General features: G+C 27.1%; 2 protein-coding genes across 2 annotated transcripts; one reads left to right on the top strand and one right to left on the bottom strand.

Moving 5' to 3' along the window:
- The first annotated feature begins 734 nt into the window (after positions 1–734).
- LOC107173548 (lymphocyte-specific helicase-like) lies at positions 735–18,558 on the top strand. The gene is made up of 16 exons (XM_089217155.1): positions 735–996; positions 7,521–7,562; positions 7,921–7,994; positions 8,431–8,561; positions 9,411–9,504; positions 10,446–10,547; positions 11,850–12,032; positions 12,105–12,325; positions 12,396–12,618; positions 14,011–14,172; positions 15,986–16,089; positions 16,444–16,651; positions 17,020–17,256; positions 17,622–17,781; positions 17,972–18,076; positions 18,137–18,558. Exons 2-16 carry the CDS (start codon positions 7,532–7,534, stop codon positions 18,244–18,246), a joined length of 2,145 nt encoding a protein of 714 aa, XP_089073281.1. The 5' UTR covers positions 735–996; positions 7,521–7,531; the 3' UTR covers positions 18,247–18,558.
- LOC149060392 (uncharacterized) lies at positions 3,563–4,702 on the bottom strand. Its single transcript, XM_089228959.1, has 2 exons — positions 4,415–4,702; positions 3,563–4,124 (listed from the first exon to the last, which is right to left on the bottom strand). The coding sequence occupies exons 1-2, from the start codon at positions 4,564–4,566 to the stop codon at positions 3,563–3,565; spliced, it is 714 nt and encodes a 237-aa protein (XP_089085085.1). The 5' UTR covers positions 4,567–4,702.
- Positions 18,559–19,191: the final 633 nt, after the last annotated feature.

Genomic DNA, 19,191 nt, shown 5'->3' with positions numbered 1-19,191 from the left:
AAATCATGAAGAATAAATATAAAAACTAAATTATATATATATATATATATATATATATATATATTATATATACAATTTATAAGATTTATTACTTATGGTATAAAATTATAAGCCCACTGTTCGGTCGTCAATTCTCACGCAAAATGTTTTCTATTTCAGGGTGAAATCTTTAATTAATCGATAATTGTGTAATACTTTAATAGTAATAAATATACAACTATTTACACAATGTGCCATCATGAAGCCTTTCCCACTTTAATTAAACATGTTTAAAAACTTTCGATATATGAAATAAAATAACTAAGTAAATTTCCACATTATTCTTAAATGCTTCGTAAAAACTCAATAGTTAAATTTAAACTGCAGTTATTCTGCGAACAAATACTGTCTAGTCCCAGATTTGAGAATTGAGACTATTATAATAATAATTATTATGGCACGATCGTGCACTAATTGTGCAGTCATGGCTCGTATTTCGTACACATCGTAAATTCATAATCGTAGTTCGGCATAATACCAAAATACCATAGTTTTGTATTTATAAATAATTATATTCAACAACGAACATTGCGTTATCGTGTAATAACTTGAACCGGTCGCCTGAAGGAGGTGCTTGTACTGGCGCGCGCCAAGGCAAATGACGACGACGACGAATCAAACGCGAAACTGTTTCCCTTCCACTCGTGCCGCCAACAATCGACGTAATGACCGCAAGAGGCGCGGACGGCCGAGCTCGATTCGCATTTCGCACTCTCGCGTGTGTCTTATACTCGTATTGTCCGTTACTCTTACTCGTTAGTGCGTTGTTGTCTTCTTCGGGCTCTCGGCTTTTTGCCAGTTTTTAATTTTGTTATTTCTTATCCGTTGGTTTATTGTAAATTTTTCACTTTTTACTCACAAAATTACAATTTACCAGTTGGCAGTTGCTGTTTACTAGACCGATTACAGATTGGAAATTCTTAACTGACTGACTGACCGGCGATTTCGTTGTTTTTGGTGAGTACTCGAGTATACCTATTACTTACTCGGAAACAATTAAATGGGTTTGATAGCTGATCGTGGGCGGAGGGCTCCTGTGGTTTATACATTATTATAGTTGATTAAAATTATAAATTAAATGATAATATGATATCATACCTAATGAATAATAATATCATAATATTATGTATCATTATTTTTATTAAAGTATTTAACAACTAGGTAGGTATATTATCTTTCTAGTTTTCCTATGACTAAAATATGATGTGCCTGTCAAGTGGTTATATTTAATGTCTCATTGATTTTATTCAACTACGTACACAGAGAAGTGTTCAAACACCCCCCGAAATATTTGTTTTTTGTATGGTTATTAAATAGTAAATTTTACTTATTATATTTTAATGTTAATTGTCATATTATACATACTCTAATAGAAATAACTGATTTTCAAGAATACCACCCAAAACTTTTTTCTGTGTATGTCACTGATTTTGTAATAAGTTTTCCATATAATTGTAGAAAAAAAAATTGGAAGTACAATTTATTCATGCTTTATGAACGTATTCGTATGACAGGCGTCTTTTAAGAGTTTTTTTTTTTTTAGCAAATTGTAAAGTTCTTAATTATTATCAGCTACACGTCTTTTGGGTGTTCCGTTTTGTATTTTTATTAATTTTATTCATATAATATGTTTTAATAATGTACAGATTTCGTTTCATATTATTGTGAACAATTTCAATTTTACGATATGTTAGGACTGTGTAAACATAATATACACGTCATACAAACTTATAAGCTATATTTAAATATAAATCATAATTTATTATTTCTAAAAATACACAAGTACGAGACGTATTAACATCGTGAAAGTACACGATTTAAAAATAACAGTAAAATCGATAACAGGGCGGTTGTTTGTTTAAAATTCCCCGAAACATTAATTACGTATACGTTGTACAGTATCTGTATGAGTGGTTGAGTGGTATTTAACGCACACACATGACACAGGAAGGTCCACACGATTATTGAAAAACCCGATGGCTGCTATCATAAAAGTATGACGGTGTGAGAGTGAACAAGAACAAGTAGGACTATATAGATGGTATGATATATTATGTTGATTAAAAATACTAATCAATGGTTGTAGTTGTTGCTATGAAAGCACTTGCCTATTATTATATACTACGTTTTACTATTATCGTGTTATAAATAGCAGTTCAATATAATAATATTTGTAAATCGTTGTTCTCTAATCTCTGGATATTCGCTGTTCATGGTTGAAATGTTGAACATGCCGAGGCTATAACATTTCTTAATATAGAATTAGGGTTTTCATAATATTCATGTAAATTAATAATTATCATCATATGCAATGTTTTATCTATTTGTTTGCCGTTCGGGTGTGCAAGGTTAATAATTGTTTATCTATTTTTAATTTAACTAATTTAATTAATTAAAGTTAAAAGCTACTTTTTTTTAGATATTACTGATGAATTTAGGGTTCGGAACTTAATGCGATTCAAAAATTACTATTAAAATAAATAAAATGTTCATACACTTTTTTTAAGTTCACAAATTTCATAAATATCTACTTAATAAGTATATTTTACATAGTATTTTATTAAAATATACACTTTATTTTATACTAATTAAATATTAATTAAAACATAAAATTCTATGTCAACTAAGGATTTGAAAAACGCTACACAATAATACCTAGTGACATTGGCGTAATTCCATTAAATTTCAGCAGGTGCAAAACTTTGATCGGCCCAATAATCGTAATGACAAAATAGTTCATATTTAAAACTAATCACTTTAATTGCGTGTACTATACGTATCTTTTTATATTTTATAACAATATAACATAAACAAATATCACAATGGTATATAATACAATAATAATTATATATATAAAAATACAATATTTAAATTAAATGAATAAAAGTGAGAACAACATTTTTAAATAAGTTTATAAAAAACATGCAGTGCTACTCTGATATGCGTACTAGGTACCGAGTACCGACATTTTCTACTCACGTATGCGGTCTACCTTGTAAGACGTAGATCGCATAATACCTATATTGTAAATTGTAATACACCATGTTTATATTTTCATATGACATGGCAATGTTTCTTCAACAGTATCTAATAAACTGTGCTCCCTTAAATACGCAGTGGCATTTTCTTCACTATTTGCGACAGTCTAATAAAATCTTTCAATTGCATAATGCACATGATATAGACGGTATGGACAGGATTGATAGCAGCGCGCCGTAGTAGTGAAAGTATGAACTAATTTCGGGGATCTATTTACTATTATGCATCTATCATCTATTATGATCTATTATCTATTATATTTTTATATTATATTATTAATTATTATTCTAATGTTCCTGGTTGTTCTGACTTGTGTAGATAGTTGTCGTCTATTTAGCAAGTTTGTCTACTATATTTTTTTTTTTTATCCATATTAATTAAAATAAATCAATATGACTGATTTAACTTTGAGCCACGGATTTCAGTCAATTTCGTACAATGTTGAATTCACAAATAATAAAGGGAAGAAATTGTATGACAGCAATCATGTAAAAAATGAAGTCCCAGTTAAACTTATTAGGCGTTTTTCATTTGTTATTGATTCAAACCCTTTAAATGATTCACGTGATAAATATGAGATTTCACTTGAATCTGGCCCACACATTTTGTCAAGTAAACATGGTTTAGAAAAATTATTATCAAAACTTTTGGGAACTGAAACTTGTGTGTTTACATTGTTTTTATTTTGTATGCATTCAAAAATAAAGTTATCATTACCAGAAATATTTAAACTAACTTGGGTACTAACATCACATTTAGTGTTTAAATTAGAATGTTGGTTTACATTAATATCAGTAATATCAACATCAAATGTGTTGATGGTAGAATCATTCATAGCTTTACTATTTCTTAATTCTGACCGATTTCTAGAACGGTTGTATCTATTAATTTGTTGATCAGTATTGGGTTTAGGTTTATTGTACATTTTTGGAAAAATAGATGGAATATAAGATGGACTTTGTGGATCTTTAGATCGTATGTTTCCTACAAAATGATCTGAACATATCAAACTTCGAGTAGTCGGCATCCATAATTTTCCATTTTCCCTGTTAAATTAAGAATAATTTTAATGAATAGATTTGTGAGTAGATACCCACATACACAACACATATTTGTCATTTCTCATCATTCAAATTTAATTTTAGATTTTATACAAACATTAGACATTGTATAAATCTTAAATTATAAATAATATAAATTATTATCTATACCTAGTTGCTTAAATAGATTATATTTTTGTACCTACTTAAGAATGAGTGTGTGAGTTATGACAATTGTATTTTGTTTAATGATTTATTATCTTATTATCTTATTATCTAAAAATTTGGTAACTTACTCTAAACGGTTTACAGCTCTAATCCATTTTTTTTTCAATTCCTGTTCATACTGTCTATTGGGAAATGAAAAGAATTTGAGGTGTTTTGAAGTTTTGTATGTGTTGGAACAGTTCACTACACAGCACATGTTTTTTGATTTTGACTGAGCCATTTTAATTATTATAATTGAAAATTGAAATAAAATAAAACAAATTGTAAATAAATTTCACTGAATTCATGTGTGTTATACTACAATATACTACTATGGTTTATGTACAATGTACTTGAAGTGTGACCCGATAAAAGTTCACTCATAGTCCGCTAGGAGCGCTTTACCCATCCTGCATGACGTCTATACAAAACGGACACAAAATACGAACGCTGTAGGTACAACATAATCAATGACCAATACGTAACTAAAAAATTTATTAAATTCATTATAATGTCGCATAGTTATTGTAGGTAGGTTAGGTATATTAACAACTTTATCTTTCAATAACAATAAACATGGTTGGAAAATAATAGATGACATATGTTTATTTTTTAGTGGATGTACGTGTTTATGTATAATTTATATATATTTTTTGCTACAATATGTGGTCTAAATTTATGAAGGTAGACCGCACGCATTTGGTAGTCCGCATGAGAGCAGCACCAAAAATTTAACAAATTGATGAAATATAGTAGGTATTGTATTTTTATAATAGGTATAGGTAATTTGCAATTGCAAAAGCATATTTTTACACTGATTACATAAAATCAGAGGATGCACCTCTGTAATTACGCCTCTTTCTAGTGAACATTTAAAACTATATTAAACCTATACCTACATTTTAAAGTTTTTTTATTTTTTATTTATAAACTTTTAAATAATTGTATTAATTTGTATTACATATAGCCTAACCATATATGCTTTAAAAAATCGTAAAATTTAACAATCTACTCTAAAAACTGCAAAATCACTAAATATGTATAGGTACTATAAACTATTATATTTTATTTTTTATGAAATTAATTTCAAGCTTACTTGGTAATTAATCTAATTGTCCAAGAGAAATGTATGCAAATGTTTTAAATTCTAAGCCCCATATGAACATCATGAATATCAAGTCTTGTTACGATATGTTATTCAAGAACATTTTAACTAAATTTGTCGTGTGATGTATTATAATAATGGAAACTGCCACCATTCATCTTTAGTTGGTGATCTAATAAATCTATCATCCTTTGGTTTTTAATTCTATATTTACATAGTTTTGACATGTATCTTTAATATTAATAAGTATCTTTTTTTTATTTAGACAATGTTACAATTAGTTTCAACAATTATGTGCCATGAAATACAAGATATAAATAAGTTACTTTTAAATAAGAAAGAAAAGAAGATGTCTGATTATATTAAAAAGCCTGTATGGTTGAAAAAGGATAAAATGTAAAATATCATATTTTTTTGTTGGGTTGAAAAGATATTTTTAGCATCGATAAAAATGTTGGCAGAGCTTAAAAGGAAAAAAAGTTGATCCCGTTGTGTTGATAGGCTGGAGCATAAAAAGATTAGGTAGCTAATATCACAAACCATAGGGTCATTTTGGAGTGTGCTGAGAGGAGAATCGTTCAAACATAGTTTAAAAGAATGGGTAAGAAGTAGTGTGTGGCCAAAACAAAGATGGGAAAACGTAGATATACATTTCCTGGAAAGATTTAGGTTGTGAAACCAGGGTAGTGATTGGATGGATGGGCATATATTTCTATACCATGTGACGAAGTGGGGTGGAAGTGATCCCCAGTAAAGCCATAGGTTGAAAAGTGCAAGACTTAAGTATAGAGGTAAAATCTGACCATGGAATTTGTCCACTTGGGGATCACTTATTTTAGTGCATCCTATTTTAAGGTGAACTAAAACTCCCTCCTCCCCAAAAAAAACTTGAATGATTTACTTTTTCATGATAATTAGCTATATGCTCGCCATCAATCTGAATCAATGGTTGTCCCTAATTTTATTTAATTCTGTATAATTGGTATTAAAGATCAAAGTTTTAAAAAATCTCTACTTTGTATTTTAAAAATGCATTGTTCTAAAACCACATCAATTGTTTTACAAACACATACCTGCAAAAAACCATGTATCTTGAATGTGGGGTAAGTACTGTAATTTTTGTTGAGTTGAATGATCATCAACTTTGACAGTATATCATGATATAAATGTTTATCTATATTTGGAATTCTGTTTCCATCCCTCAATATTATATTTATGCTTGAATTGATGACTATTACATTTGAACAATTTGTCTGACCACTAATTTTATTTTTACGTTTATCAAACATTGCAACTGCTTCATCTCTTAAAATAATTCCAGTCTACAATATGGTGACATGTTTTTGCTGTACATTTTTTGGTCATTGATATTTGTTACCTACTGATATTTGATACCAAACTAATTCAACAGTAATGTTGAATGCTGCTATGATATTTTTTCTTAGGCTATTTCTTTTGGCCTTTACTATTTTTGTGGTAATTTGTAAAAACAAGATTTTTTAGATATGTCTTGTATAATATAAATAATAAATATACATTTTGACTGGAATTTTTGGAAGAATACCATACCTACCATTTGTTAAGGATAATATATGTTCATAGAGTATTAGAGTATCTAATAATATATTATTAATTAATAATATATTAGGTGCAATTAATTAATGTTATCATTGGTAACTTAAATTATTAAAATTTTGTAGTTATCTAAATTACTATCATTATCTAATGAAAACATAAAATAAGTTTTTTCTATCTGTGTGTAAGGCAATTTATTCTATAGAAGCTATAATTTTTGTGACTTATGAACTTTGATTGTGAACATTTTTTAATTGTTGAATATTAAAAAATTCTTATTATTGTATTTTTTTTTATATAAATAAAAATAGAATAAGTAATCTTCAAATTTTTATTTAGGTACTAATAATATTGATTGTTATTGACTATTTTTTTAGTTTAACATATTTATTAAAATTTTTATACATGACAAATTTAAACAGATATTTCAGAATTTTATTTTTGCATTTAGATTTAAAACATTAACATTTTATAGTATTGTAAAAAATAAATAAAACATCCATCATGTTTTATAGGAAAAGCAGAAATGGATGAAACAAATGGAGTGGATTCATCTGGTAAGAATTTTGATTTCTATTCTAAAAGAATTTATTCTAATTCACCATTTTAACAAATGCCTTGTTAGTTTTGTATATATTTAAAAAAATAATATTTTATTTTTTAATTGATTGCCATCAAATATACATAGTATTCAATACACTTGTTTTTATAATATTTCCTTAGGTTTATTTAGTTTGAGATTAAAAAATGATTATGTACATCTAAATATTCAGTTAATATACTTAATATGATAAATCTAGAGTTCATTTTTATCATTAATGAGCATACAATATGTTGTTATTTTTCTTATTATATTTTTACTTTGCCCCCAAAATTTAAGACCTAGTGTTTACTTCATTGATAAATTTTTTTCAGATGAAGTTGATATTTTGATGGAGGAATCACCTGTAGATGTTAAAGACTCTATACTAAAAGACAAAAACTCTGCGGTATGTTTTGAATTTTGAATTTATATATCTACAAATAATTTTAGGATAATTTAGTAATTATTTTTATAAATGTAAGGTATTAGTATTAATTTATTTTAATTGCGTATTAGCATAATACTTGATATACCTAATGTATGGAAATGGAACATAGTATGTATTTTACTATGTTTAAATTGTTTGTTCAATATTAAATGTATGTGTGCATCAAAAGTATTCACTTCAATTTTGTGAGTTCAATATCAAAAGCAATTAGTGCTTTTTAAAATGTGTGAATAGTATATAAATATAGTTATAAATTATAACTCAACTATGATTAGTGTTACTTACTATTTTCAGAATGTATCAAAGGTATTCCCTACATAGATACATTTCTATTTCTAAAAAAATTTTTTTTGTATTAAAATATTGAATGTTTTATTTTATATTTATAATTTAGTTACTCCACAGTATGGATAGTGAAGAAAGAGAGAAAAGATACAAAAATTTACTCGCTCTTCTAGAAAATAGTACTAAATTATCTAATGTATTTGAAACCAGATTAAAAAATTGTAAACTACAAATTATTAAGTAAGTCGTTTGTTTTAGTCAACTATCTATTTTTATTATTCTTTGACTATTCTATTCCAAGATCAGTGTCAGGCGGCCAAATGTGCACGTGGGCGTGGCTTTGTTCCAAAGCACTGGCCTTTCGTGTTGACTTCAGAGAAGTGTCTAACAATGTTTCTGACTGTTTCCAACAAAAACTTATCACTGCCCAGTACTAATCACATTTGAAATATAGTATAGAAATTATAATAATATCAGAAACAATGTTTTTAATTAAAAAATATGTGTTTGTACATATATGGAATTATTTTTTTCTTTATTTAAAAATGTTTTATTGTTCAATGGTTTAATAATAATTAAATTACTAAATTTGGTCTATACAGTTACTTGCTTAGATCATATACTTAGGGTGCATGTATATTTTGTAGACAAATGTGCATACACAGTTAGAGGGAGTGTAACCCAAAAATTATGACAGTAAGTTAGTGTTTATGTTGAACATAGATAGATATACGAAGTATAACATACTTTGCTGCATCCAAAGTGGATGATCTAAGTATATCTTAAGATATTAAAATGGTTTAATAATTATTAATAACCATATCCATATTATCTTATTTGTGATTTGTTCTAAAAAAAAAAATTACCAGCTGATTCATTGGCTTATATTATTCTCATCTTAAAACACATAAAACTTATGTTTTATGTTAAATCAGTCATTCTGTTAAATTTGTAACAAAATGAGAAATTTCTTTTCAATTTTTTAGTTGACATTTTCTGCAGGAAAATGTACACTATTGAGTCTATATTCATTTATTAAAATATATAAATTTATATTATTGTATAAAAAGTAATTATCAAATCATGTAGAAACGAACTGGAAAAAGCTAATAAAGTTGATGAAAATATACCGAATAATGTTGAAGTTAATCCAAATACAGTTTCAAATAATCAAACAATCGAAGTAAGTGTTTTTGTAAATTTGAATGCATATCTTAAAGATTAATTCCATGTTTTCTAGTTAAAATAGTTAGCAGTTCTTGTTTAAATGAAAGTTGTATGATTATCTGTGGAATTTTTAGTTTTGGGTTTGAAGGTTATCAGTAAGCATTTCTCAATGTCGAGGAAATTAAGATAAAATAAATATTAATTGTTGATACAATATAATTAACTAATTCTTTAGTGTTTTCATAAATTACCTTTTTACACCATTTATTTCAATAAAGCAAGCTCTCTCTTTTTGGTCTAAAACATTCATTTTAAATTCTAAGTTTGTAATAATACCTTCTTTATAGTGGCACAATCAGAAGAAGGATTTGGGGGATGTGACCCTCCCCTCCAACTCACCCAAAAAAATATGTTATAAGTCAAATGTTTCAATGTGAAAACCTTTGTTTTCTTTTGTTAATTAATTTTTTTTTATGAAAAACCCCTCCCAAAAATAGATCCTAGTTGCACCACTGCTTCTTTATCTTTTAACATTATTTCTAGCTCAAGAATTCTATTTCTGATGGTTGTAAGAGTATTGTTCATAGTGATTTGGTTATTTAAAGTAGATTTTATACCCAACAGTCCTGAATAGACTTTGAAGTTTGAAGTATACTAAAGTATGAAAAAGTCATTAACAATCTTAACCCTTATCATCACATTACCAATCGGAATAAATTAAAAATATATCAGGTTACTTTTTACTTGGTGTTTTTGAAAAATAGCTATTCATATTTTTATTTGCTAATTTTGATTTTCATACAGCACATGAGCGACTAAGCTATACCAATTATAATTATAATGGCTCTTACAATTTTCTTTTTAACTACACTTGCAGATAGTAAAATCAGTATAGTAAACAGTGTATGTGTATCACTTAGTTTCTGTCCTTAATTAATAATTTTTACTGTTATTTAGAATGAAGAATATGAAAACTATTATTTAAAGTTATTTCAACAACCAAAATTATTTAATGGGACACTTAAAAATTATCAGAAAGAAGGTCTTTTATGGATAAGAGTATGTATTTTTGTTTATATATTAATTTTTGAAATTAGTTTTTGGTTGAAATAAAATAAGTAATGAACCATATCATTGATGCTTGAGTTCATAATATTCTAATATGCTAAACTTTTTAACTTAAAAATTTTACATTTTATTTCCTCCTAGCTTCTATTTAATCTACAAATCTTATCTAGAAGACAGTATTTCTCTGTATGATTATGACTCAGCCTTATCTGACATACCATTAATTATTAGAGCTGGAGTATTGCAAGGAGGTATAGTGGCATCTCTCTTATTCAATCTGTACACATTAGTCCAACTCACTACCAACCTCACCACCACTGGTGACCACTGATGTTAAAAGCTATATTATGACCCTATCAAGGTATCCGATATATTCCAAACCCACCTAATCTGCCATGCTTTCAGTTTTGTACAAGGAGTTTCAAACTAATCGAATCTAAGTCAATCCACTGAACTCAGACCCATAATTTCCTCCTCCCCTCTCCCAATTATACTCAGCAATTAACCTCCAACTGTTCAGAATGCTTATTACCTAGATCAGCGTTCTTAAACTTTTTTATCCGTGGAACCCTTTTTGATGTCCACTTTTATCGTGAAACCTCTACTTATTTTTAGTTTTTTAGCTTTTTTTTAGGATTATTTGCTAATGAATTATAATAATAAGTAGAAGTATAGATTATTAAATATAGAGTTAGCTGTTAGATTATCCCATATGACTTATACATTATTATTTAATTTATAAGTAATTTTCTTGAACATTTTTTAAAAATAATTCAATTTTTGTGGAACCCTGAAGTAATCTACGCAGAACCCCAGGGTTCCATGGAACACGGTTTAAGAAACGCTGACCTAGATCTGCGTCTCACATGAACCACCCACATACACAATTAGCAACTAGTTCTCAACTATCGTCAAAGACAGCTTCGCCTACTCCTTTCGTCCTAACATGTCACACTACATAATACAATTCTTATCTACAAGCAATTCCTCAAACCTATCTGGTCCTACTGAATGCAATTCATTCCAGGGATTAGCCAAAGACAGTTACTATAAATAGAATCCAAACATTTTTGTGACTTGTTTGTTTACTAGATTACATCATAAAATACTATTATTGAATGGTTTTTTCAATCAACCCAACCACTCTATCTTATAATATTGCTTCATCTATTGTGCATATTGTAAGAATTAAAAAAAAAATACATTTAAAAAATGCCAGTATTCATTTTATACAAATTAGAAATATGCTTTCTTCAAAACGATTATATGTATAATTATGATATTCTAATTTAGACATTGTTTGAAAATGGTTTAAATGGTATCTTAGCCGATGATATGGGGCTTGGTAAAACTATACAAACTATAGCTTTCTACTGTTTCCTTTTGGAAATGGGAATAAGAGGACCATTACTTATTATTGCTCCACTGTCTACAATTCCCAATTGGTTATCCGAATTCATTAAATTTGCTCCTCAAGTAAATATCTTAATAAAATTTAAAATAATCAATTTAATGATAAATACTTATGTCTGATTATTATTGTCTTAGCTAAAGACTTTATTGTACCATGGTTCAGATACAGAACGCTATGTAATTCGAACAAAAATTAATACAAATCATAAAGTGGGAAATTTAAACATAAATGCTATTGTGATCACAACTTATGAAATTTTGCGTATGGACACAAAATTCTTAAAAAGTTATGATTGGAAGTATATTACAATTGATGAAGGTCATAAGCTGAAAAACTCATTAACTATAACAAACAGGTATGCAAAATATATTTTGTTATGGTAAATAATGGATAAAAAAAAATTTAATATCAAAATAAATATTTAGATGCCTGCGTGAATTTGCTTGTGCAAATAAACTTATACTTACTGGGACACCTATTCAAAATAACATGAATGAACTATGGACTTTGTTAAATTTATTGATGCCTAAATTATTTAATGATATAAAAGATTTTAGCTCATGGTTTGTGTTAAATGACTTTCATGGTACAAATGACCGGATTGTCAATATAGCTACTAAAGATGAAATATTGGATATCATAGTAAAAGTAAATCATATTAATTTTATTAATATTTAAACGTTATATTATACAAATATATGTATATAATATACACATAATGTACCTATTCAATTAACACTCCACATTCCTTTGTTATTTCTAATGATTAAAAAAAAAGAAATAACACATAAAAATTGGTGTCAAATTAAGGCAACATTGTGTGATTTCCTTGTTCCATTTGTTTTTCATCAATATGTTTTAATTTTATAGCAACTTTCAAACTTCTAAAATTAGGTGAAATATAATAATTTATAATAATTTATTACTTGTTTTAAAAAATATAAATTTATTTTAACTAAATTTATATTTAAAAAATAAATATGTTATCATTTATGTTTAACATTAGGTAAAATTAACTAATACTTAAAACAACAAAGCTTTTTTGGAATGTTATCTGTGTATCCAGTGCCGTAGATAGAACTAGATGGGCCCCGGTGCAAATTTAATCTGTGGGCCCGTTACATAAGCGCGCATAGGGTGTGAATGTAGAGGTGCTGGAATAATTGATGGTACACAGATCCGTACATTTTCAATTGTACCAATTGTTTGCCGAAGTAAAGAGCAAGCATTTTGTATGTTGATATCATTAGACTGCAAACATTTGGATACTGGTTGGACCGATCTTAACATATTTTCCCAGACACACAATAATAAAATAAATTCTATATTTTCAATTTTTTTTTGCAATGATTTGCTTTGAACAATCTCTTCATTTTTCTTGCTGGTTAGACTAATTACTGTAAGAGTCTTCAGCTCATCTTTCTTTAAGTGCAAATACTGCATTATGTCGAGCTTCCCAGTGTGTAGCACATACTTTTTTTAGAAACTTCTTACAAACTGCTATTGCATTATCTATTCCAAGAACCAATAATGCCCATCTTGGAGCACTTCCACCTAAAAAGTTGAATACAGATTGAACGTAATTTTACGTAATTTTCTAGAATTCCTGATAAATCTAACCTGTGTCCAGTATCGAGCCGATAATAATGCACAAAATCATTTTCCCAATAATTCTATTTTTAGTTGCAACGATAACAAGAAATCAAGTATTGACATTTATCAAATCGCAACGCACATATATACTGTTAACCGACAACAATAACAAAGTACTATAACAGCATTATCATTATATATTTATGTTACTAATATTATATTATCATGATCCTATTTAAAAAATTATGTATTATTTCAAGTTCTTAATTCTTATATTATTTTATTTAAGTATGGGGCATGGGACCTATATCAGAAATTGAAACATGGGGCCGGTGCATTGAACCGCTCGCACCGCGGTTTCTACGGCACTGTGTGTATCCAAGAAACACAAAGCATAACTAATAAATACTTACTACAGATATTCTATATTATACTTATGTTTTATAGATATTAAAGCCTTTTATTTTGAGAAGGCAAAAATCGGAGACTGATCTAAACTTACCACCAAAGAAAGAAATTGTTATTTATGCTCCAGTCACTGAACTGCAACACAAATTGTACATGGCTACCTTGTCCAAGGAAATGGATACATTGTTAAATAAAGAACCGGTAATTTTGTTTTAGTTTGTTCCAAAAAAATATTACATACTTGGTTGAAAAGATCAAGTTATTTATGAAATAATTTATGTTGTAAGTTAAACTAAGAATAACAATCATTACAAGTCGGTAACTCTGACTTTGGCTATTTTTTTTTTTTTAAATATAGCTTATTATTTTGATAAAAATTAAGTGGTATTTGTGAATTAAACGTATGCATGATTATGTCTTTAAATGATATTTTGCATCACATTCTACATTTTTAAAACCAACAAAATATTTGTTTTTTTTAAGCTAATTGTCTTAGCAGATTTTCTTTTTAAATGCTGTGAATTTCGTTCTGTGGCCCATAATCCAATGTCTTATCTCAAAATATAACTAAATGTTTTTTATTCAGCAATCAAATTTCAAATTCTTTTTGCTTATAAAAAACATTTATTCAATCCTATTAAATAAATTACTTTCTTATTTACTTTAAATACTAATAACCAGTGACACACACTTAAAAATAAACATGGGTAGCATATTGGCTTTTAGTGTAATGGTTATAGCCAGGGCTAGGATTTGTATATGTAATAAAAAATTGTAAAATATGCATTTTATTTACTAAAAGATGCAAAAATATGCATTTTAATTTCTATCTTAGATTTTATATTGACGGACATACTCTTATTAATTGTGTTTATCTTTCTCCGTCAAACTATTCAATCTTTAATCGCATACCTATTGCACCATAGGTTTGTATTTATAAAAATAAAATTTGTGTTTGACAAAAAAACCAAGTTTTATACTTAAATCAGCAGACCTAGAATTAAATATGCTGTAAAACATGCATTTTTCGCATTCTTATAATCGAAATATGCAATAATTATTCATTTTATTCAATATATGCATTAATATGCATTTTATTCAAAATATGCAAAAACATGCAAAATAAAAAACCCACAATTTATCTCATCATGAGGTGATTCATGGACATTATTGACAAAATCAATATTCAGAAGTCGCAAAAAAAACATGCTGTTGTTGCATACAAATCCTAACCCTGGTTATAGCTTATATACTTATAGTATTTAATAGTTTATTTTTAATTTTTGTATACATAGTAGAATTGTTATGTTATGGATATTTTTGGGGCTTGGAGACATCCACCCATGGTACCCACCCACCTACCAAAAAATCAGGGGTAGCAGCTGCTACTCTCGAACCCTCCAGGGTGCACCACTGCTACAGTCCCTAAAATATCCAAATTTTCGTACTACACACATAGACACATAGTCCCAAATCAGTCAAATCTAAATTATACATTATACCTATCAATTAATGATAATATGTATTTACAATAAATAATTTTATTTAAATAAAGTAGTACCTCAAAATTCAAATAAACAAATTTAAAGGTTGTTTAAAAAAAATATTTGTGAAATAGAATTTTTGTTGAAAAAAAATTTTTTTTGTATATACCTAAACCATTCTAAGTGTACAAAATGCATGAAAATAATAATACATAATATCAGTAAATAAATAAAAATAAATTTAAATTACCTATATTAAGTATATAAATTCTAGTTTTTTTTTTTTTTATTCTTTGTGGCCGAAGAACTTTTTGATATCCTGAATTAATAGGTATTGTTGTATCAAAATTTTATAGAACATTATTATAAAGGTTATTATTATAACACACTTTTAAATTTTGTACTACACACTGCATTTTTTGTACTACACAAAGTGTGTCGTACTACACACAATTTTAGGGACTGCACTGCTAATAACACAGTAGTTATATCAATTTGAATTTGAGGTTATAGAGTTTGTTTGTTTTTAGGTAACTCAGAGCGAACTTGGAGTAAAGTCTAAAAGGAAATGTGTACAATCTATTCAAAGGTATACTGAGAATAGGGTTATAAGAAAAACTGAACCAGAACCAAAGTAAGTATTAAGTATATTTAAATTAGAAGCAAAGTATACACTATTAACTAATGGTTCTGCTACATTTTTGCGAAAATAGTTCACATCTTCTAATGCTGTTTTTTCAATTATTATTCTAAAAATGATATCTTGTTATATAATATATAAAACACTTGTTATTTTAAACTTTTTAACAATAAAGTTTAAATAATGTAAAATGTGTTATAATGATTTTAATGTTTTTGTCCTCCAAAAAAAATAGTTTTATTTTATATTATACAATTACACTTGCCTAATATTAACCTAATCTAATATATATTTTAATTAATATTTACTATACAATATAAAATAAATGATGTATTTTATGGATTTTAGAGTTGAGCCAAAAGATAAGGCTGTCTCATTAGTATTACTAAATCCATTTATTCAATTAAAGAAAATATGTAATCATCCATACCTTGTTCATATGCCTTTAATTCCGGGGCAAAACAAAATACTTGTTGATGAAAACATTGTTAAAGCTAGTGGAAAATTTCTAATATTGGATGCAATGTTATCAAAATTAAAATTACTTGGTCATAAGGTAAATTACAAAGAATAGATTGTCATTCTTTAATTAGAAACTTTACTTAATGATAATAATATTGTTCGATTTAAGAAATGTTTTAATATTTATTGGTTATAGCCTTACCACACAATTGGACGTTAATTAATATTATTTATATATATATATATATATATATATATATATATATATATATATATATATAATGTATATATATTATAACACTTGGTGCAGGCATAATAAAAAATTTAGTTTTAAAATATAGATTGTTATTGGTTTTTTTTTTTTTTTTTTTTTGAAATTCATTTATCTGAATTCAGCTTAAATTTAACATTTAACACCTACAATAATAAAATTTAACAGTGTAATATATCATTGATTTACAGGTTTTGCTGTTTTCTACAATGACACAGTTATTAGATCTAATTGAAGAATTTTTGATTTTTCGTTCCTTTGAATACACTAGATTAGATGGTACCATGAAGATTCTGAATAGAGTGGAATCAATTAATACATTTACTAATGATCCAGACTGTTTTTTGATGTTGATATCAACACGTGCTGGAGGACTTGGTTTGAACTTGACTGCAGCAGATACTGTTATTATATTTGACAGTGACTGGGTATAATTAATTTCTTAAAATATACCAATGCATAAATAATTATGTTCAATTAACTATTGTATTTTATACTACCTTTTAATTAAAATTTCCCTTAAAACCTAAATTTTATTAGCAATTTCAAAACTAACAAAATCTTCTATCCTTTTTTAGTTTGATTACCTTTGTCCCAATATTGAATCTGTCCATCAGCTATACAAATCTTCCAGATCCAACTTCAGTACAATTCTCTTTAATAGATGATCATTAATATTTTTTTCATTTTGTTGTTTTTATTTTATTTTTATTCTACATTTTTCTTTACATTGTGTTATAGACGTTATAGTAGACTAGAATATAATGAGTTTGAAAAATATATTATTTTTCAGAATCCTCAATGTGATTTACAAGCCCAAGATCGATGTCATAGAATTGGCCAAGTTAAACCGGTTGTTGTTTACCGTTTATGTACTAAAAGCACAGTTGATGAAAAAATATTAGCACATGCTGCCGCTAAGAGAAAATTAGAAAAAATTGTCATTGGGAATGGTAAATTTATGATAGAACATAAGTAACCCATTTTATAAAAGGGTTTTTAGATATAATTTATTTGAAAAAATGTTTTCCTGTATGTTCAATATAATTATATATTTTCAACTGTACTAATTTAATAAACTACATCTGTTTGGAAATCTTATTAATTCATTTTTAATATAATTTAAAATTTTATAAATTGTAGGTACATTTAATAGAAGTACAAAAATTAACTTATCGAATATAAAGGATCTAATGAATTTGTTAGAATCGTCTGATTATGATAAACAAATACAATCAAATGGATTTAGTAAGTAGTTTATCCAGTGGTTGGCCAACTTTTTTCTAATCATAATTAAAACGTTTGTAGTTTTATCCGATGAAGAATTAGACTCACTTTTAGACCGATCTGATATGGTTGAATCAACACCAAGGACAAATCCTTCTCAGTCAGCAAAACATTTTGAAGTATTGACCTAGATGTTTATTATTTTGTTTTTCTGAAAGTAGTTCATAGTTGTTTATTTTAATACAGTTATAGAAAAGAGATTTCATATGTTTAAAAGGTGAATTTTTTGTTTCAAACTTTTTTTTCTTGTCAAATTTTATGCACTTATTGAACTTATTTGTTACAATGTTTTAAAGGTTACTATTTATGTTTCATTTTTTTTTATACATTTCATAATTTATTATATTGAGTTGTTACTAGCCTTTATTTAGCTAAGATTTTTTTTATATCAATGCACAAAAATTGATAATATACAACTCAATAAAAATGCTTTAATAACAAAATGTCTTTTCAATTATATTCTTACTTTTAATTATATGATGTGAATTTTTTGAAGTATTGATATCTTATATGGAGCAGATTAAAATGCTTTAAAGATTTCAAAGTTAAGCATTATCCAGATGACATAGAAGAAGATGAAAATAACATGACGTTCAGAAATATTTTATATTTAAATGTACTTGCAGTGCCTGATCTAGAACTCTCAGAGCCAACCCAGGTGTAAAAAAAATATTAGAAGCTTTTAATTTTAAAATGTAATAAAAAAAAGCCGGTGTCGCTTGTGCATTTTTCGTTGTTTGCAGATTTTCTGGCATACAGAGTGTTTCAAATTCGGGTGAGAATAAAGATTTATAGGTACTCAAGTTTGTTTTTAGCTGGATTTTTTCAGACGAATGTCATATGATCTAGCATCATTCAGAAATGTTTGGTTTTATGTAGAGAATATCTATCATTATGGTTACTGACACCCTAGCAATGAATCATAGATCATCAACCTATGTGACCCGTAAAATACCATACTGATGAAGGAGGCCGGAACATTTTTTAAAATTATTATTTAAAGGTGTGGAATAAAAAAAAAAAGAGATATAATTGAGGAAGTTCATTGTAATGCGTGGAGAAAGTTCAACATGCGA

This window comes from Diuraphis noxia, unplaced genomic scaffold, assembly GCF_037042655.1.
Source record: "Diuraphis noxia isolate RWA-SAM2 unplaced genomic scaffold, SU_Dnox_SAM2 contig0001, whole genome shotgun sequence".
NCBI classification, from domain to species: domain Eukaryota; kingdom Metazoa; phylum Arthropoda; class Insecta; order Hemiptera; family Aphididae; genus Diuraphis; species Diuraphis noxia.
The sequence above is the reverse complement of the archived record's forward strand: the minus strand, read 5'-3'. Positions and strand labels throughout refer to the sequence as shown.